The sequence below is a fragment of the Vulpes lagopus genome, chromosome X (assembly GCF_018345385.1).
Source record: "Vulpes lagopus strain Blue_001 chromosome X, ASM1834538v1, whole genome shotgun sequence".
Lineage (NCBI taxonomy): Eukaryota > Metazoa > Chordata > Mammalia > Carnivora > Canidae > Vulpes > Vulpes lagopus.
In genome coordinates, this window is record NC_054848.1 from 8,397,029 (window position 1) to 8,415,712 (window position 18,684).

The 18,684-nt window shown below is 38.7% G+C and overlaps 1 protein-coding gene across 1 annotated transcript; it reads left to right on the top strand.

The window, feature by feature from the left end:
- Positions 1 to 3,963: 3,963 nt before the first annotated feature.
- Positions 3,964 to 4,119, top strand: LOC121482284 (60S ribosomal protein L39-like). Its single transcript, XM_041740141.1, has one exon. The coding sequence runs from the start codon at positions 3,964 to 3,966 to the stop codon at positions 4,117 to 4,119; it is 156 nt and encodes a 51-aa protein (XP_041596075.1).
- Positions 4,120 to 18,684: the final 14,565 nt, after the last annotated feature.

Below are 18,684 nucleotides of genomic sequence, written 5' to 3' on the forward strand. Positions count from 1 at the left end.
AAATAAAATAAAATCTTTATTAAAAATACAGATAAATTTTTTAAAAAGTAATTAAAAGAAGAAAAGGATGTTATAAAAATATTTTAAAAATTTTAGCTATGAGACAGGTATGATAATGCACAGCTTTATAAAAGAATAGTTGTATCTAAATTGTGTTTCTAGGGGGTTGCCTGGGTGGCTCAGTCAATCAAGCATCTGACTCTTGATTTTGGCTCAGGTCATGATCTCAGGGTTGTAGGATCAGATCTGTGTTGAACATGGAGCCTGCTTAAGATTCTCTCTCTCCCTCTGCACCCCACCCCCTACCACCCACATTCACTGGATCTCTCTCTCTCTCTCTCTAAATAGATAGATAGATAGATAGATAGATAGATAGATAGATAGATAGATAGAGTTTCTGGCAGAATAAGTTAAGATTGCCTGCTCTAGTGGCTAAAGCTTTTACTAATATTTGCAAAAAAGACTTTTAATATTTTTCATTTACCTGATTTTCAAATAGCTTCTTTTTTTTTCTCTCTCTCTCTCTCTCTCATAAGAATTATCTCCCTGAAATTTGCATTTAAAGATGGCTCTGGGCTTTTAGAGAAAACCAGGTAGAACATTTGCATCTCAAAGACACAGAGAAAGGATGTAATGTTCTTTAAGAAGAGCTTTTGTTGTCTGTTTTTTTTTTTTAAAGAGAATTTGTTAAAGTTTGTTGATTTTTTAGTGATCTCTAGTCACCATGGGGCTTGAATTCACAACCTCAGGATCAAAAGTTGCAGGCTCCTCTGACCGAGCCAGCCAGGCACCCTCTGGGCTTTTGCTTTCTGAATCCAAATCTTTTATAATATCTGCAAGCCTTTTGAGATGGATAGGGGAGGGTTTGGGATTGGTAAAAAGGATAGATGGGCTTTGAATTGTTTCTAGAGCTGCATTTCTGTTCTTCTAAAGATTGATTTGTAAGACCAGTACAGTTGTTTTTAATTTTTCAAAGAATTAGGTTGGAATCTGAAAGATACTGTGACCCTGACCAGCCATCCAACTACATCATCCTCCATTTGCTTCTTCATATCAGGGAGAAGATCTTCAACTAAGATGGCAAATCAAACAATTCATATGTTCTAGATTTGGAGCTGTGTTTCTTTAGAACATTTTAGTAAATGCTCAGAATGCTTTTCTTTCCCTCTGGGTGCATAGTTTCATTTTAGCTTAGGGGAGAAGTCCTAAAGGAAGTTTTTACGGGGCACCTGGGTGGCTCTGTTGGTTAAGCATCTGACTGTTGGTTTCGGCTCAGGTCATGATCTCAGGGTGGTGAGATTGAGCCACTGCATTGGGATCCACACCTTAAGACTGCTTAAGAATGCTTAAGATTCTCTCTCCCTCTTCCTCTGCCCCTTCCCTGGTCATATGCGTGGTTTTTTTTCCCTCTCTCTTAAAAAAAAAGTTTCTATCAGGTTCTGTGTATCAGCTGCCAATTTTGTCGACTTATGGACATGGAATTACTTGGAAAAAAAATCCTTTTGAGTATCTTGTCAGGTTTCAGCTGAGACTAACAGTAAATATTCTTGGTAGAATTGAACAATCTTATGGAGCCAAGAGGAATTCTCAAAGAGGTGCAAAAGATAGTATCCCCCCAAAATCCAGAGCCATTCCCAAAGATAACCAATAGAAAGAAGACTTGAACAGTTGCCCTGAGAGTTGGAATTACTGGGGAATTTTAACAGTTGGCAGGACCCTAGCTGCAAATGGAATGCAATGCACATTTCTGCCTAGGCTTATCTAGCCACGAATAAGGCACAATACACATATCTGTTCAGCTATCTTTTGGGGGCCTCCAGTCTGACAGTTGCCAAGCCAAGTTCTCAGGTTGCAAAATGAGACAAAAAAGAAGGCTATAGCCGTCCTTAGGAGAGAAAGGATGTCCTTAGGAGAGAAAGGATGAATGTTTTTTTCTGCCAATCCAAATTTGGAAAGGGAGGGAAAACGTGAAATTTACCTTCTTCTGTCAACCAAGCCCCACAACAGAGGTCTGAGAGAGCTGATTTGGTAAGAATTGTTACCCTTTGCCGGCCTCTGTCAGTTTTCCCAGAATGCTTTCTGTGTGCTCCAGAGTGAGCGGGAATGTACCAGCAGGTCTTATCCTGTCCACCAGCAACTATAGAGGAGGAAAAACAATTTTCTCTCCACCCTTTGTGGTCAGTGTCAGGCTGAGAGCCCTTTTTCTCTAGGGCACCTTGTAAATTGATAAGATTATCTAAAACGGTTCAAAGTTCCCCACTGAAGCCAGTGTAATTGAAGATTATCTTTGGTAAGGTTAACCTACTTAGTCCTTCTTTTTTTAAGATTTTATTTATTTATTCATGAGAGACACACAGAGAGAGAAAGAGAGAGAGAGAGAGAGAGGCAGAGACACAGGCAGAGGGAGAAGTAGGCTCCTTGCGGGGAACACCATGTGGGACTTGATCCCAGGACCCTGGGATCATGGCCTGAACCGAAGGCAGACGCTCAACCGCTGAGCCACCCAAGTATGCCCTTATTCAGTCTTAAAATTTTATTCACCCAAGGCCTCACGCTGGCACTGGTCTAGTTTTTAAGTCAGACCCAGTCCATTTCCAGCAGTTCTGGACTCAGTCCGGAAAAAGAAATGTTCAAATAAAGTCTGAAAGCCCCTAACGCAAAAGCTGTGGACCTAGGATCCAGGAAGCGAGTAGGAGTTGCCTACCATCTCCACAGGCAGCAAGAAAGCAGCAGTCAGGGGCCTTCGCAGGTACTTATGTTTGGTTTTTCATTGCTCTGGAACTGTTAAAAGAGAGACTGAGCCATATTAAAATTTTAGAGAGTTTATTTGAGCAAAAATCAGTTCGAATTGGGCAGCTTCAAACCGGAAGTGGTTAAGAGCGCTCCCCTCACAGGAGCTGCAGAGTTTAGTAGAGAAAACATAGAAGCAAAGCAGGGAAGTTACTGATTGGCTATCACTTTAAGCCTCCTTGGCTGTTTGTGATTGGTTGTCCTTAGCATTTTGATTTTGTTACTTTGAGGCATTTAGAGGCTTAGATTTTGGTTTGCTTTTGTAGATCTCCACAGCATTAGAGCCTTCTCAGTTTAATGGCCTCTTTGTTTAATTTAATAGGATTTTATATTTAAATCTCTCACAGAATATTCATTTATTGCGTCAGTTTCCTATGTCAGCTAATTATACTGTGTGAATTCTCTATGACTGCAGCAGTTCTTTCCTAGGTCAGTGGGAGTTTTTGCCATGAATTTTAGAATCAATATTACTTTGGGTTTGATAATTCCTGTTTATCTTTTTAAAAAAAAAAAAACAACACAAACATGGTAATAAGAAAATAAGACATAAAGAAGTTCTTTTAGCTTTATTTTTAGTCCTGGGTCAATAGATATGCATCAGGCCAGAATTTATCTTTCATTAGTTCATTTGTTTTTTCCAATGTACTGTTTGTACAATAGTACAGGAACACACACTTGAAATGTTTACATTCCTTCCTGGGGTTTGCTATGGAGATAAAACTTATAAGAACTAAAGCAAATAGAAAGTGCTTAATACTCTAAATAGAAGAGTATACAAAGTTCTATGGATGTTCTAAAGTGGGAAGGAAGCTTTCTACAAGGGTAGGGGTTGAGCAGATGGGGTTGTGGGCAAGAGTTTTGAAGATGGTCTTAATGTTAGATTGGCATTTCAGAATGACCTTACAGTGGAGTAGGTAGGATCTTGAAAAGAGGATTTGAGCTGAGGAGAATATAGAGAGATGGAATACTATGAGGGAAAGCATTTTGGTCACCTACAGGGCTCATATGGGGACCATAGGTTTACTTAGACTAATGTGAAAATGTCAAAAAAGGAAGTGCCAGAAATGAAGGTGGAGATCAGGGGAAATTTGGATGCCAAGCTCAAGATTTATTGCAGATATAGTCTCTCCTTTTCACCTCCATCCTGGTTGTGTGTAGTTGACTGTTCTCGCCATGTCTTCTCACAAGACTTTCAGAATCAAGCGATTCCTGGCCAATAAACAAAAGCAGAATCTTCCCATTCCCCAGTGGATTCAGATGAAAACTGGTAATAAAATCAGGTACAACTCCAAGAGGAGGCACTGGAGAAGAACCAAGCTGGGTCTATGAGGAAGCATAGCACATCATGAAATAGCAAACATAATTGGCACACATATTTAAGCTGCATGGAGATCACATGTTCCTATCCTATCAATATGAAACATCCTTCTACCTGGCCAATAGACATATCTTATCAAGGAAATTCTTTTCTCTGTTACTATGCCTCTATACCAGTAGGTTGGTTCAATAATAAATGTGAGACCTTTCAGCTGAAAAAAAAAAAAGATTTATTGCAGATATAAACCTTTGAATTTCTATGTAATAGTGGTGTGTTGTCTTTGAGAATTCACCTCATAGGCCTCCTACCCAGGGGAACAGTTGCCCCAGGGCCCTAGCCTCTGCTGTCTGGGATCCACTGTGGCTCTTTCCTCCCATGGCCTCCTCCTCAGCAGTGACTGAATGGGAATACCAAAGCATGCTCTTTCAGGAGGCAAACTCTTTTGTTGGTTGACCTTGGCTCAGGAACTCCCAGACAGCTTTGTTGAACCTTCCTTAGACATTAAGTGGGTCTAGGATGCTTCTACCGAGTAAACCTGTGTCTATTAGTTCTCTTAACCTTACCTCACCCCATCTGTTATTTCCCTTTGCATAGGTATTTCTATTAACAAAATGCTCATATATTTAATCTTGTCTTGACTTTTGCTTCATAGATAAAGGACTAGGACTAACCCGAGATGTTTAGGGTAGCAACCTGGTTGGAGGTGTATGATTCGGGGAAGTGTCTCAAAGATGCATTTGTATGGCAAGCACACTGCTTAATTTAGATCACATGGATATTTGAAGAGACTTTGGTCGACCTGGTGGTGATTATACAGGTCTATAGGACCTTCCCAGGTTTCCCTTGGTGTTGGTAGTGGGGACTCACTTAATATTTTTGACTTATTACATGAATGATGACACAACTTATTTCATAATTCAGTTGTAAACTATGTATCATTACATAAGAACACTAATTTTTGTCTCTAGTTTAGTACTTCTGACTTAGAACTAATGTGTTGTGTTTAACAAAGACAGCTTAGAAATACTTTCCTCTATTATTTTCTTCCCTCAGTATCCTTTTAATACATTTTATCAGGAGCTATGACATAGCCATACAATGTTTTAATTTGCAATGCCCCTTCTTTGTATAATTTGTGAAAGAACTCTTATGACAGCCAGAAATTACTTTGAGTCAGTTTAGTATTGATAAAGACATATGTTAAAGCATGCTCCTTGTTTGCCTGTTACTCAGTTTTGGGTTATACTTTGGTCTTGCATTGAAATAATTCTATGTTTAGGACCTTGCCGTTGGTTGCCTTGGATCTCATGGTACTGTCACAACTTTAGGCTGTGACTTTGCTGCAGGTGCTAACAGGAGGAGACAATAGGCTGCCAGGCAGAGGCAGAGGGAGGGAAAACTGGATTCCCACACATCCTGCGGCCTTGGCAAGTGGCACACATTGCATGAGTCTGTGAAAATAACTTCTACTGGGAATATGTGCCATAAATAAACAAAGACTGCTCAGAAAGTTAACAAGAATGAAGGAATGAGAGAGGAAGAAGAGAGGATCCTTGAAGGGCATTGCCTTGGCAGCGCTAACAGGGTGGTCAGACATAGCAGAGGAGAAAGGACAGAGGAAGCCAGCTAGAGGATGCAAGAGCCCCCAGGAATCAGCCAAGAGTGTGAACAGGGTAAGTAGAAGGGAAGGGGAAAGTGGCCAGCACTTTTGATTTACATGCACAACTGGACAATTAGAAGCTTTTGGTATCCTTTAGGGAAAGCATGTGCTTCTCCTGAGTGACCCAGGGGTTATTTAACAAATACAAAAGCAACCAGCCCTGTTGTCTTTATATGCAAAATGATCCTGTCATTCTCTTGTTGCTCTGGGAATATTTGAGAGAATTGATGCCTCCTTTATCCCTGAAGACTTCCACTCATCTGCTAATCCCCTAAGAACAAAGATACATTCTAAAATTGAAGAGTTTAATGGACATTTTCCATTGATCTTCCCATGCTTTGATTTTGTTAGCATTCTTAATTTCTGTTTATAGTAAAATGTGAGTATTTTCTTGGGTAGTAAAATGGATTTTTCTCTAGTAAATGTTTGTTCCTGTGCAGAAAAATGTGAATGAGGTTTTATAATTCATTGTAACGAGTAGTTTCATAAAATTAATCATTATTTAAATTGAGGGTGGTAGAGATAGAAAAGTCAGAAGAACAGCTATTTGTGACATTTTCAGGAGACGAATTCTTGTGATGAATAAAACTGAGTGGATTATGTTGTTCTTTAAAAATGTATAACACATTTTGTACACAGAAGATAGTCAAAACCAGATATCATTTATCTTCTAGGTGGATGGAAAAGAGACCAAGAGAAAAAAATAAGTGGCTTAATGATCCAACTCTACCCAGAGAATGGAAAATAAAATGCAAGATTCTAAACCCCGCCCTTCCATTTCATCTTCATTTTTGAAAAATTCAGGTGAGCGTCATCATTTCAAAAATTGATCTAGTGGCTGTGAAAACAAAGTGGCCAAGATAGCAGTGCAGATCTTTGTCAAAGATTTGTTTGGTTTTCTTGCAAATACAATTAGAGTGGTATTGTTTTCTTATTCGTGAATGTGGAAATGTGCGACTTGATTTGTTTTAAAGCACATCTCTTTGAGTTATGTAGGACATATGAAGATGTGCTATACAGAACTCAATCTCCGCAGGAAGAATAACTACTACAACTATAGCAACAGTGATAGCCACAGCCTAGGGAGTCCTCCTGTGCTGGACATTGTACTAAGGTGCACTCCATAGATTTTCCAATTAATCCTTACCATAAGATTAAATAGGTAAATATTTTCAGCATTTTATGAATATGGAAACTGAGGCATAGAGAGGTTAAGACATTGGCTGAGGTTCATGTATCTAATATGACTAGACCAGGTTGTTATCTCTCTCCAAAGATAATTCTTTGGAATTATCTTTGGAGATAATTCCAGGGCAGATTATATAACTGGTAAAATGAGTGGTGATTGGAATACACCAGCTCCTTTCACACATTTGATTCTTCTAAAAGGATATCCAGATTATAGAGTAAGCCAAATCAAAATGCTCTGATTAGTGCAAGGCTTTGGCATAGGAATGACTACTACATGCCTGGCCTTATGATGTCTTATGTCTACAACTTAATTGCTTTAAGGAGAAGGGCTTCACCAAGTGGGTAGTTTCCAGGCAAGTAGTTTAGGTAATAAAAGACTACAGACATTGAGTTTAGGCAATAGCAGGAGGAACGGGTTTAAAAAGCACAATTCTCAGTTCTGGGGTCCTAGAAATCCACAGACAGCTACTGACGGTCCAGGGTAGACAGATTTTGTGAGCTGTAGTGGTGGTCTCCAAACTTATTTGTTCACACATCACCTCAGCAAAAAATGCTAAGCATCCATAGATGCATGTGTCTGTGTATGTATACACATGTTTATAGACTACACACAGCAGTCCCCTCATACCCGTGGTTTTGCCTTTTGTGGTTTCAGTTATCTATGGTCAACTGCAGTCTAGAAGTAGATGATTCTTTTTCTGACATATTGTCAGAAGGTCAGTAGTAGCCCAGCTCTCCATCACAGTGCCCACGTCATTAGTCTCACATCATCTCATTATGCAGGCATTGTGTCATCTCATCATCACAAGAAGGGTGAGGACAGCACAATATGATATTTTGAGGAGAGAGATCACATTCGCATAGCTTTTATTATAGTATATTGTTATTACTGTTCTATTTTATTATTAGTTATTGTTCATTTCTTTCTGGGCCTAATTTATAAATTAAATTCTATCATAAGTATGTATGTATAGGACAAAACATAGCATATATAGGGTTCAGTACTACCCATGGTTTTTGGCATTCACTAGGGGTCTTGGAATGTATTTCCCTTGGATAAGGGAGGGTGACTGTACTACTGAATTAATATATTCAGAGATTTTTAATGAGACTTTCATTTATTTTTTAAAGATTTATTTGAGAGAGAGAGAGAGAGAGAGAGAGAATGAGAGTATGCACAAGCAGGGGGAAAGGTAGAGAGAGAGAGAATTTCCAAGTGGACTCCTTGCTGAGCTTGAAGCCTGACATGGAGCTCTATCTTACAATGCATGAGATCATGACCTGAGCAAAACCAAGAGTAAGACACTCAACCAACTGAGCCACCCAGGCACCCCTCAATGAGACTTAAACATACTCAGGTTTAGTAAAATTTTGTACAGCAATAGACTGAATATTGTCTTTCTGTCATGGTTTCTTTAAAATTTTTAATTCCAGTATACTTAACATATAGCATTGTATTAGTTTTAGGTGTACAATATGGTGATCCAACATTTCCATGCATCACTGATGCTTATCAAAATAAGTACACTCCTTTATCCCCATCACCTGTTTTACCTATCCTCCACCCCCTTCCCTCTGGTAACCTTCATTTGTTCTCTGTAGTTTAGAGTCTGTTTCTTGGCCCCTCTCTCTCTCTCTCTCTGTCTCTCTCTGTCTCTCTCTGCTTGTTTTTTTTTCTTTTTTTTTAAAGATTTTATTTATTCATTCATGAGAGACACAGAGAGAGAGGCAGAGACAGGCAGAGGGAGAAGCAGGCTCCATGCAGGGAGCCCAAGGTGGGACTTGGGTCTCCAGGATCACGCCCTGGGTCGAAGGCCGCACTAAACCGCTAAGCCACTCAGGCTGCCCGCTGGTTTTGTTTCTTTAATTCCACATATGAGTGAAGTCATATAGTATTTGTCTTTCTGTGACTGACTTATTTCACTTAGATAATACTCTCTCGTTCTATTCATGTCATTGTAAATGAAAAGATTTCATTCTTTTTTGTGGCTGAATAACATTCCATTATACACACACACACACACACACACACACACACATACACACACCACATTTTCTTTATCCATTCATCAGTCAATGGACACTTGGGCTGCTTCCTCATGAAACCATGAGGTTTATAATATTACTGAAAAATATGGTAGTGGTTTGTTTTCATAGTCTGGATGTGTAGTTTTAAAATATTTTACAAATTTTGATGACTTCATGCTACCACTAGCCAATTTCTAAGATGGAAATATACTTTTGTGCTGAGATGGATGGTTAGCAGTACTATATGTAGGGAGTGTTCTTAATTTCAATGCTGTTTTTTTTCACTTTTATTTATTTATTCATGAGAGACACAGAGAGAGGCAGAGACGTAGGCAGAGGGAGAAGCAGGCTCCCTGTAGTGAGCCTGATGTGGCACTTGATCCCAGGACACTGGGATCATGACCAAAGCCAAAGGTAGACACTCAGCACTGAGCCACCCAGGCATCCCTTAATTTCAATGTTGTGTGGCTGACTTCTCCTTAGATCTGATTATACCAGTATTTTTCAAATACTGCATTAACATCACAACTTATTGGTAGGTTATAATATTAATAATAACTAATACTACTTGTTAATAAAATAAAAGACAAAATGTTAGAGTACGTTATAAATAAGTATTGTTTTGAGAAAGTTTACTTTCGGTTATATACCTATATCTCTATATCTGTACTTACACATCTATATATACATCCTAAATACTGAATCATGATGTGAAATGTGGCAAACACTTTTGAAAGTATTTATTTATTTATTTATTTATTTATTTATTTATTTATTTATGAGAGACACAGACTGAGAGAGAGAGAGAGACAGAGACAGAGACATAGGCAGAGGGAGAAGCAGGCTTCTCACAGGAAACCCGATGCAGGACTTGATCCCGAATCCTGGGATCACGATCTGAGCTGAAGGCAGGCGCTCAACCGCTGAGCCACCCAGATATCCCAAAAGTATTGAATTAAATTATTATTGTTTTTACTTAGGATTTGTCATTGTTGTAAGAGGTTGTAATAGGAGAAAGAGAAATATAAACACTATTTTCTTGCTTTTCTCTTGTGCTTGCATTATTTGCATTAGTGTCAGTCCTTGATTCCTTTACACAAAACTTTAAGCCATTCATGTGTTGTGTGAGGGTTAATTTAGTTGCAAGTCGAGAATATAATCTATAAATTCATTTAGCAAGGTATGTATCAACTGCAACAGAAGTATTCTGGGTGCCTGACAGACCTTTGATAACTATTCCTTCAGGCGATTTCCAGTAACATATTTGACTCATGACCTTCAGACATCCTGACTAAGAGAGTACCACTGGCAATCTCCATATGACCTATTAGCAAAGCTTAATTTCTTTCTTATTATTTTAGACAAAAAATTAAAGTGCGGATACTGTTATCTTGCAACCCAGTGGACTGTCTTGAGCCATGCTCCACGAGGCGTGGGCCTTGCTTTGTAGACACATTCTCTAGTTGCAGCCACCCCTGCCTTCTGTATTGACCTCATGTGGCACCACTGTGTCTGCTCTAGCCTAACCACACTGAACACACCAAACAAGTTTCTGTCTCAGGGCATTTGAACTGGTGCTTCTCATTATCCCACATGACCTCTATGAGTCTAGCTCTTTGTCATCATGCAGGATTTGGCTAAAAAGATACCTTCTTGAAGAGGCCTTCCTGATTATTGTATTTCATATAGCTCCCTCCTCTTTCCATAGCCCCAGTTGCTCTCTATTCCATTATTCTCTTTTATTTATTTATTTTTATAGAACTTATCACTACATGTTTAATCCCACCCACACACTTTCAGCCCCTCTAGAATGAGATCTTGTTCCTACGGTATACTCCAATATCCCCAGGATGTTTTGGGGGCTGGTAAATATTTGTGGCAAGATTCAACAAATGAATTAACATTTGTCTTATTCCTCTGCCTAATTTGAGCCAGTGCCTTTGGATCTAGTTTTCTCATTTTTCTTTGAAACCAGTTCTTCCCCATGGTATCAGTTGGTAGAGACCCTGTATTAGGAAGGATGGGTGGTTGTAGGTTAAGCCAAATGGTGTGAGAATTCCTTGGAAGAAATGCTCATGACCTGGGAGCTGGGTAGGGATGCTAGTCCTGGAAGTGCTGATGGTTTTTTTCTGGCAATAAAATGGTTATTCCACTTACACATTAGAAAACAGAGACCTTTGCAGATGAATTATGCTACTAGCTCTAAAGGAGATCAGTTTTTTGTGTTTATAGATGATTTCCATGATCAGAAATTTGATCTCCAATTGAAGAGGTTTTCTTGAGACACAGTTAGTAGCGATTGCTAAGTTTTATCCCTGTAGATAAAATATTACACTCCGAATTTAGAGTTAATCAACTCTACCTAAGTGCCCCACCATCCTGCCTTATGTCTGGTATTCAGTAGACTCTTAATAGGTATTGTCTGATGAATAAATAAATAAACATAGTCAGTTATAGGAGTTAGGTCTGACCTGGCTCTGACATTATTCAGTTGTGCAACCCAGATTAGGGTCTGACAAACTATGGCTCATAGGCCAAGTTCAGGCCACCACCAGTTTTTATAAAGAAAGTTTTATTGGAACCTATGTTCCAATAAACATGCTCATTTGTTGAAGTATTGTTTTTCACATGGCAGTGGCAGAGTTAAGTAGGTGTAACAGACATCATATTGCCCACAGAGTCTAAAATATTTACTATTTGGACATTTATAGGAAAAATTTGCTGACCCCTAGGTTGGAGAATGTCACTTAACTTCTCTGGGCATTGATTTTGTCATTCGTAAAATGAGTTGAATGAACTCAGTAGTGTCTGAGGTCCTTCTCAGAGCTCACATCTGCATATCCTGGAATCTAAGATAACTATGTTTGGAAACTCAAAGTAATATGATCTAAGATTACCCTCATTGTCTTCTTAGGAATCATGATTTCAAGAAGCTATGTTTTCATTAAATGGACATAAAGGTTTTACCACCTGTGTCTTAAAAATGTATGGAATATCCTAGGTTGAGTTTACTGCTCTGGTTTGGTATTTAAGTGCTTGGAGCCATACACTTATTACCCTGCTTATTAGTACCTTCCCACTGCTTTTGCCAAGGGCTTTGCTAAAGTGAAAGTCAAGAGTTTGTAAAGAAATTCTGAAAAGTGTGTTCATTTATTATCTATAATGCTTTAAGTGTGGGTCCAGGATATTGAGTTAAGAAGTGGAAAATAATGTTAAATATAACATGAAAATCTCAGCTAAATTTCTTTGACTTACTATGAGGTCATTTATGGGCCAGATAAGAAAATTATTAGTTGCTACATGTTGCAGGAGAAAAATTCTGGTTTGGGAAGAAAAAAATTAAGTTAGAATCAATTACTTCATCTTGATTGGTTTTCTTGTTTGGGTTTACATTATAAATGCTTAAGTAAATAAAAGTCTCATGAATACCTTTCAAAAATCATTAGTTCTGCAAAAATTTTGTTCAGGTCACAGAATTTGCATTGCATATTTCTTCTCATACTTGGCATCTTTGTCCATAGCTACTTCTTTTATTGTTGTTGTTTTTTAAGATTTTATTTAGTTAGTTGAGAGAGAGAGGAGCACAAGCAGGGGGAATGGCAAAGGGAAAGGGAAAAGCAGACTCCCCACTAAGTAGGGAGCCTGAGATCATGACCTGAGCCGAAGGCAGATGCTTAACTGATTGAGCCATCCAAGCGCCCCTGTCCTTAGCTACTTCTATTACTATCGTCTGCACCCTATATCAAAGATCACAGAAAATGAACAACATAACCAAATCAGGAGTTTCCAACAAACTGAACAAAAAGAATTAGAATACATTGAATTTTTATGTGAGGATAAGCCATAAATTGCAATTCAGAGACTCTGTCCCTTAGTCATTAAACATTTATTGAGCATCTACTATGTGGCAGTTCTATACCAGGAGCTGGAATTTCTCAGTTGTATGTTATCTTTTATGGACTGCATATCTATAGAAATTGAGAGATTTCACATCATGATCCCACTTGATTTTCACACAAAACTTTGGGAGAGAATCCGAACAAGGATTCCATCTACCCCTAAGGTTTGTGTGAGACTCCTCTGGAGGAATACTAGAGTGATGAAGTGGAGAGGTGAACCCAGCCTCCTCCAGGTGACATTTTTTAGATGGGATCTTGATGTGAACTGGGTAACACAGGGCACCTCATTGACCTGAGGATGGGGAGCAGAAAAGGGTCAGTGACATGGTACTGGTGCAGCACAACCTCTGCATGCAAGAGATGTGATTCCTAATTTATACCTTATTCTGTCTCCCAGACCCAAGCAGGAGGCTGGATTTTCAGCTCATGGTGATAGCATGAATCTACATAATTACCAGATAACTCTCCTGCTTGCCCAACATCCCACTCCTAACCAAACTCAAAAAGCTACTTCTCTTTTGGGTGTAGAATCCTTGTACCGGAGTCTATGAAATGTGAAAATTCTTTGCACGTCATCCATCAGTGTTTGATGGTGACCTGATAATAATTCAAAATAGCCTCTTAGACCTGTCAATAGGTAACTCTTTGCCTTTGGGTAAGTAACTCTCTGAGCCATAACACCTTGATCTGTGAAATAAGGCAATTGGACTAGATTATCTATGAGGTCTTTCCCAATTCTTATTTCTCATGATTTTTGGACTTAAATTTGATTCCCAAATTAACTCAATTTATACAGGGCCCATGATCCAGAGATATCACTGTAGCCGATGCTGTCACGGCAGTGCCTGTTCGTATCCCCATGGCACTCACCATTTTTGTGGGCTTTCACTATCACTCTGCCAGAGGCTTTCATCTGGCTGCCGAGACATACTTGGCTGGAAATACAGGGGAATTCAGATTCTCAGGAGTGGTCCTCAATTAATGCCAAATGTGAGCTGAAGAAAGATACTGCGGCATTCTTGTTCCTTAGGGGAGACATCTCTGAAGTGGGTTCTCGCTTATCCACAGCAGTAACTTGTTGGTTAATGCATACCACATTGACTTCCTTCTCTTTTCTCTCTTATGTCACCTCCTAAATAAACCACTTGCACTCAGATCCTTATCTCAGGGTCTGTTTTCTAGGGGAACCCAACCTCAGACTAGTCCCAAGCAAGTCCTATTGTAATTCATCTAGTAACATGTGCATTAATTCACAGTGGTCAGTTCCTTGAGGAATGTATCTTGTTTACCTTGACTAGGGTTACCAGACTTAGTAAATAAAAATATAGGACTCCCAGTTATATCTGAATTTCAGATAATGTCAAATAATTGTTTCCTGTAAGTATATTGCATCTCAAATATCACATGGGATATACTTATACTAAAAAAAATCATTGTTTATTTGAAATTCAAATATAGAGGGAGTCCTGTATTTTACCTGTCATCCTTAATCCCAACTCTCACTGGGAACAGTGGGCATTGTACCTGACCAGTTCCAGAGCTGAGGAAAGAAGAGTGATGGGGACTGGCTTAGAAGATGTGGAATGTAGAGGGAGTGAGGCAGACCCAAATAGCAATGCTTTCGAGATAAAGATGTGTTGAGTACCCAATAGTAGATGGGTGTAAAGTGGTGGATAAGGAATGATCAAAGAGCTTGGACAAGGAGGCAAAAACTGGGTACAACAAAACTGCAGCCAGCAGTCTCAAACATTGTGGGGAAGGAGATGCTGAAGTCAGTGACCTTGCCCAGACATTATTCATTTCTCTAGCTCTGCTGCCTAGCACAGTGCTTGGCTCACTTTGGGTGCTCAGTAAACACTGAATAAATGATAGGAAGGAAGGTTGGTAAAAATAGGAAATTCTGCCATTGTGAGCTTTATGGAAAATGATGCCCACTAAAAAATGCATAGGGCCTTTTAGAGCAATGACTTGCATCTGATTATAGAAGCATAGAAAATATGAATTGCTGTGTGAATTCTAAGTAATGAGCTTTTCTAATTCTTTCCTCATTTTTCATTGCAGGTACAATTCAACTTAAATCTTTCATGGCTAGCCAGGTTTTTGAATGCCACTTGTATGTTCAAAGCTAATTTACTTAATAGCCAACTTATCTGAACCTTGAACAATATTACTGGAGCATTTAGCTTGACAGAGGGAGTTTGGGATAAAAAGTCCCCATTCAATTTCAGAAGATTTTAATCAATTTATGTTTTTTAAAAATGTTTTTAAAGATTTTATTTATTTGAGAGAGAGAGTTCAAGAGAGAGCATGAAGCAGAGGAGGGGCAGAGGGAGAAAGAGAAGCAGCCTTTCTGCTGAGCAGGGAGCCCAACACAGGGCTGGATCCCAGGACCCTGGGATCATGACCTGAGCTGAAGGCAGATGCTTAACGAACGGAGCCACCCAGGTGCCCCTCAATTTATGTTTTTTTAAATATTTTATTATTTATTTATTTATTTATTTATTTATTTATTTATTTATTCATGAGAGACAAGGGGGTGGGGTGGGGGCAGAGACACAGGCAGAGGGAGAAGCAGGCTCCATGCAGGAAGCCTGACACGGGACTCGATACCAGGTCTCCAGGATCACACCCCGGGCTGAAGGTGGCGCTAAACCGCTGAGCTACCTGGGCTGCCCTCAATTTATGTTTTTAATGACACTTCCTTTTCTTTCTGCAGGAAGGATAAAATCTCATCCTATGTTTATTATTTCTAACTATAAGTTCAAAGCTGAAAAAGATTGGTTTTATCCTCAGCAAGCTTATATGAAATTTCCTCTTTTATAGAGAAAATAAAATACAAAAACAAATGACAGCATATAGATAACAGAAGAGTAGCACTAGCATGTCCCCGATTTTCATTAAAATCAGCTTTTATTGTTATTAGAGAAAATGATTTTTATGAAACACTAAGCAGGCTGGTCTCCAAAGGGTGGTTTCAACTTAAAATCATTTATTCTGTGGATGATATATTTTTAGAATTAACATGTTCACTCTTTGTTAATAGTGTGTCAGCCACATGAGAAGGGCAAAAACCTGTACATGGAGAAATACTAAAAATGCATCTAGGAATTCAAAATAATATATGTCTTAGTGTAAAATTAAAGATGTATTTGTTCTAACTTTTGTATCAGAAGTAAAAGCTTTCTCTGATGCTATAGAGCTGTTAAAAAAAACATAGGCCCCAAATGGAGTCATTTGTACCAGGCCCACATCACCAAAGCAGGGTTTAATACCTAACCTATTTGTAGTTTTAGACTTCCCTGGGAATGTAGTCTTAATGGGTCAGTCTGGAATTTCCTGGTTAGTACCAATGAGGTAATCTGTCACATAGACCTTCTTCTATCCCCTAAAGGAGATGACGTAATCTGGTCTTTCTTTATCCTTGCCCTCTTTGTCTATAAAAGCCTTCCATTTTGTACAGCTCCTTGGGTTCCTTTCTACTTGCTAGATGGTACACTGCCCAATTCATGAATCATTCAACAAAGCCAATTAAATCTTTAAGTTTTACTCTGTTAAATTTGTGTTATTTAATAGAGCCAATGATATTACTTTGAGGTTTATTACCAAATCTGTGTGGTACTATCATAGAAGTTTATAGAAGAAGTAAAAGGAGGTCTCCTGTTTCTGAAAGTGGCAGGGTCAGTTATTCAGACCAATTCTCTGGATAAAATATTTTTTATAAAGCTTAAAATTACTGAAGAGCTGACAAAAGCACAAAAGTGAAGGAAAATGTAAAATAACAAGCGTTGGCGAGGATGCGGCGAATTGAAACCCTTGTGCATTGCTGTGAGAATGAAAAATGGTGTAGCTGCTGTGGAAAACAGTTTGGCAGTTTCTCAAAAAGTTAAACATAGAAATACCATATGATCTAGCAATTTCACTCCTAGGTGTCTATTCAAAAGAATTGAAAGCAGGAACTCAAACATACTTGTACACCAATATTCATAGCAACATTTGTCACAATATGCAAAAGGTGGAAACAACCCAAGTGTCCATCAGCAGATGAATGGATAAAAATGTGGCCCATCCATACCATGGAAGATTACTCATGTGTAAAAAGGAATGAAATTCACACATATGTAATAACATGGATAAACTTTGAAAGCATGAGGTTGGGTAAAATAAAGCAAACACTAAAGAACAAATACTGTGTGGTTCCACTTATATGAGTACCTAAGACAGGCAAATTTGTAGATACATACCAGGGGGTATGGGAAGGGGTTATGTAGAGTTATTGCTTAAGGCGTACAGAGTTTCTTTGGAGGACAATGAAAAAGATCTGGAAATAGATAGTGATGATGATTGCATGGCATTGTGAGTGTACTTAATATCATTGAACTGTACATTTAAAAATGTTAAAATGGCAAATTTAATGTTATATATATTTAATCACAGAAAAAAAATGAAGGAGAAACCTGACAGGTAAATGAGCATAGAAGCTGCTTTCGACCTGAAAGCATACCAATTTTCAGAAAATTAAGACCTATTCTTTACAGCCTCCTGCAGCAAGAGAGACAGAAAGCAAAGCACCGAGTATTTTTGTTGGGTTTGTATTTATTTACTTATTTACTTACTTACTTTTTGTTGGGTTTTTAATACTCATCTCATTAATTTTATCCTGATTGTATCCATGAGGTTTCTGAGTCAGAGACAGACTATCATTAGTGTTATTTACATAATCATCGTTCCATTGGCCAACCTTGCTCCAGACCTTCCCATTGTGGCCTCACAATGAAAGTCAGATGGAAAAATTGCCGCTGTGAGGAAACAGATGATCCATAGGTGAAGGATGGAGAAGAATGGATTTTCTCTGCTTATATACAGGAGAAAGAGGCAGTTGTCTTCCCCTCTTCTCTCAGAAAGAGGGAATAAAACTTTTGCTTCTTAGAGATGGGATGAAAGGATCCTGGGTTCTCACTCTAACCTTTGAGAATATAATTAAATCTTCTTAAGGACCAGATAAGCCTGAATGCCTCTAGCTCTCCAAGGCCCTGAGCCTCATTTTCCCTTGAAATGTTAACACATATCTCCCGAGTTAGGTGAATCTCTCTGGAGTACTCTCAGTATCTATACTGTTCTAAATTACCTTCCCAAGGCTTGCTCTTCTCTCTGGCTCCCAAGTTTTCGGCAAAATTTATTAGGAAATCCCTACCTCTTCAGAAACACAAAAAATATTTTTTCTGCACCCACCCTGTTGAACACCACATTGTAAAATTTTTGATAAAGTTCAGTTTAGGAGCTCTTTCTACTACTTAAGAGTGATTTCCCCATAAGATCTGGAACAAGGCAAGGGTTTCCCTTCTTACCACTTCTATCCAACGTTGTACTGGAGGCTCTAACCAGTACATTAAGGTGAAGGGAAGAAGTGGGGAGAGAAGGATGGGAAGAGAAAGAAGCAAAACTGATTTCATTTGTAGATTACACAGTCATCTATGTAGAAAATGCTAAAGTATCTACAAGAAGCTTATTAGAACAATAAGGGATTTTAGCAAAATTGTACACAAGTATCTATTCATGTTTGGCAGAATGTGATAGCTGCTTTTATAGAGGTACTATGACCTTTAGAAGTACCGAGGTGGAGAGATTAATTCTCTTGGAGAAAGTGGAAGGCATCATAGGAAGTAAGCTGTGAATCAGGTGTTTGAGGAAAGATTGATTTTGGTCAGGAAAAAGGCAATTGGTGTTCTAATGGGAGGACAGAGGAAAAAACAAATGTTTAGAGGTGGAAAATCATGGCACTGAAATGTCAGACCTTGAAT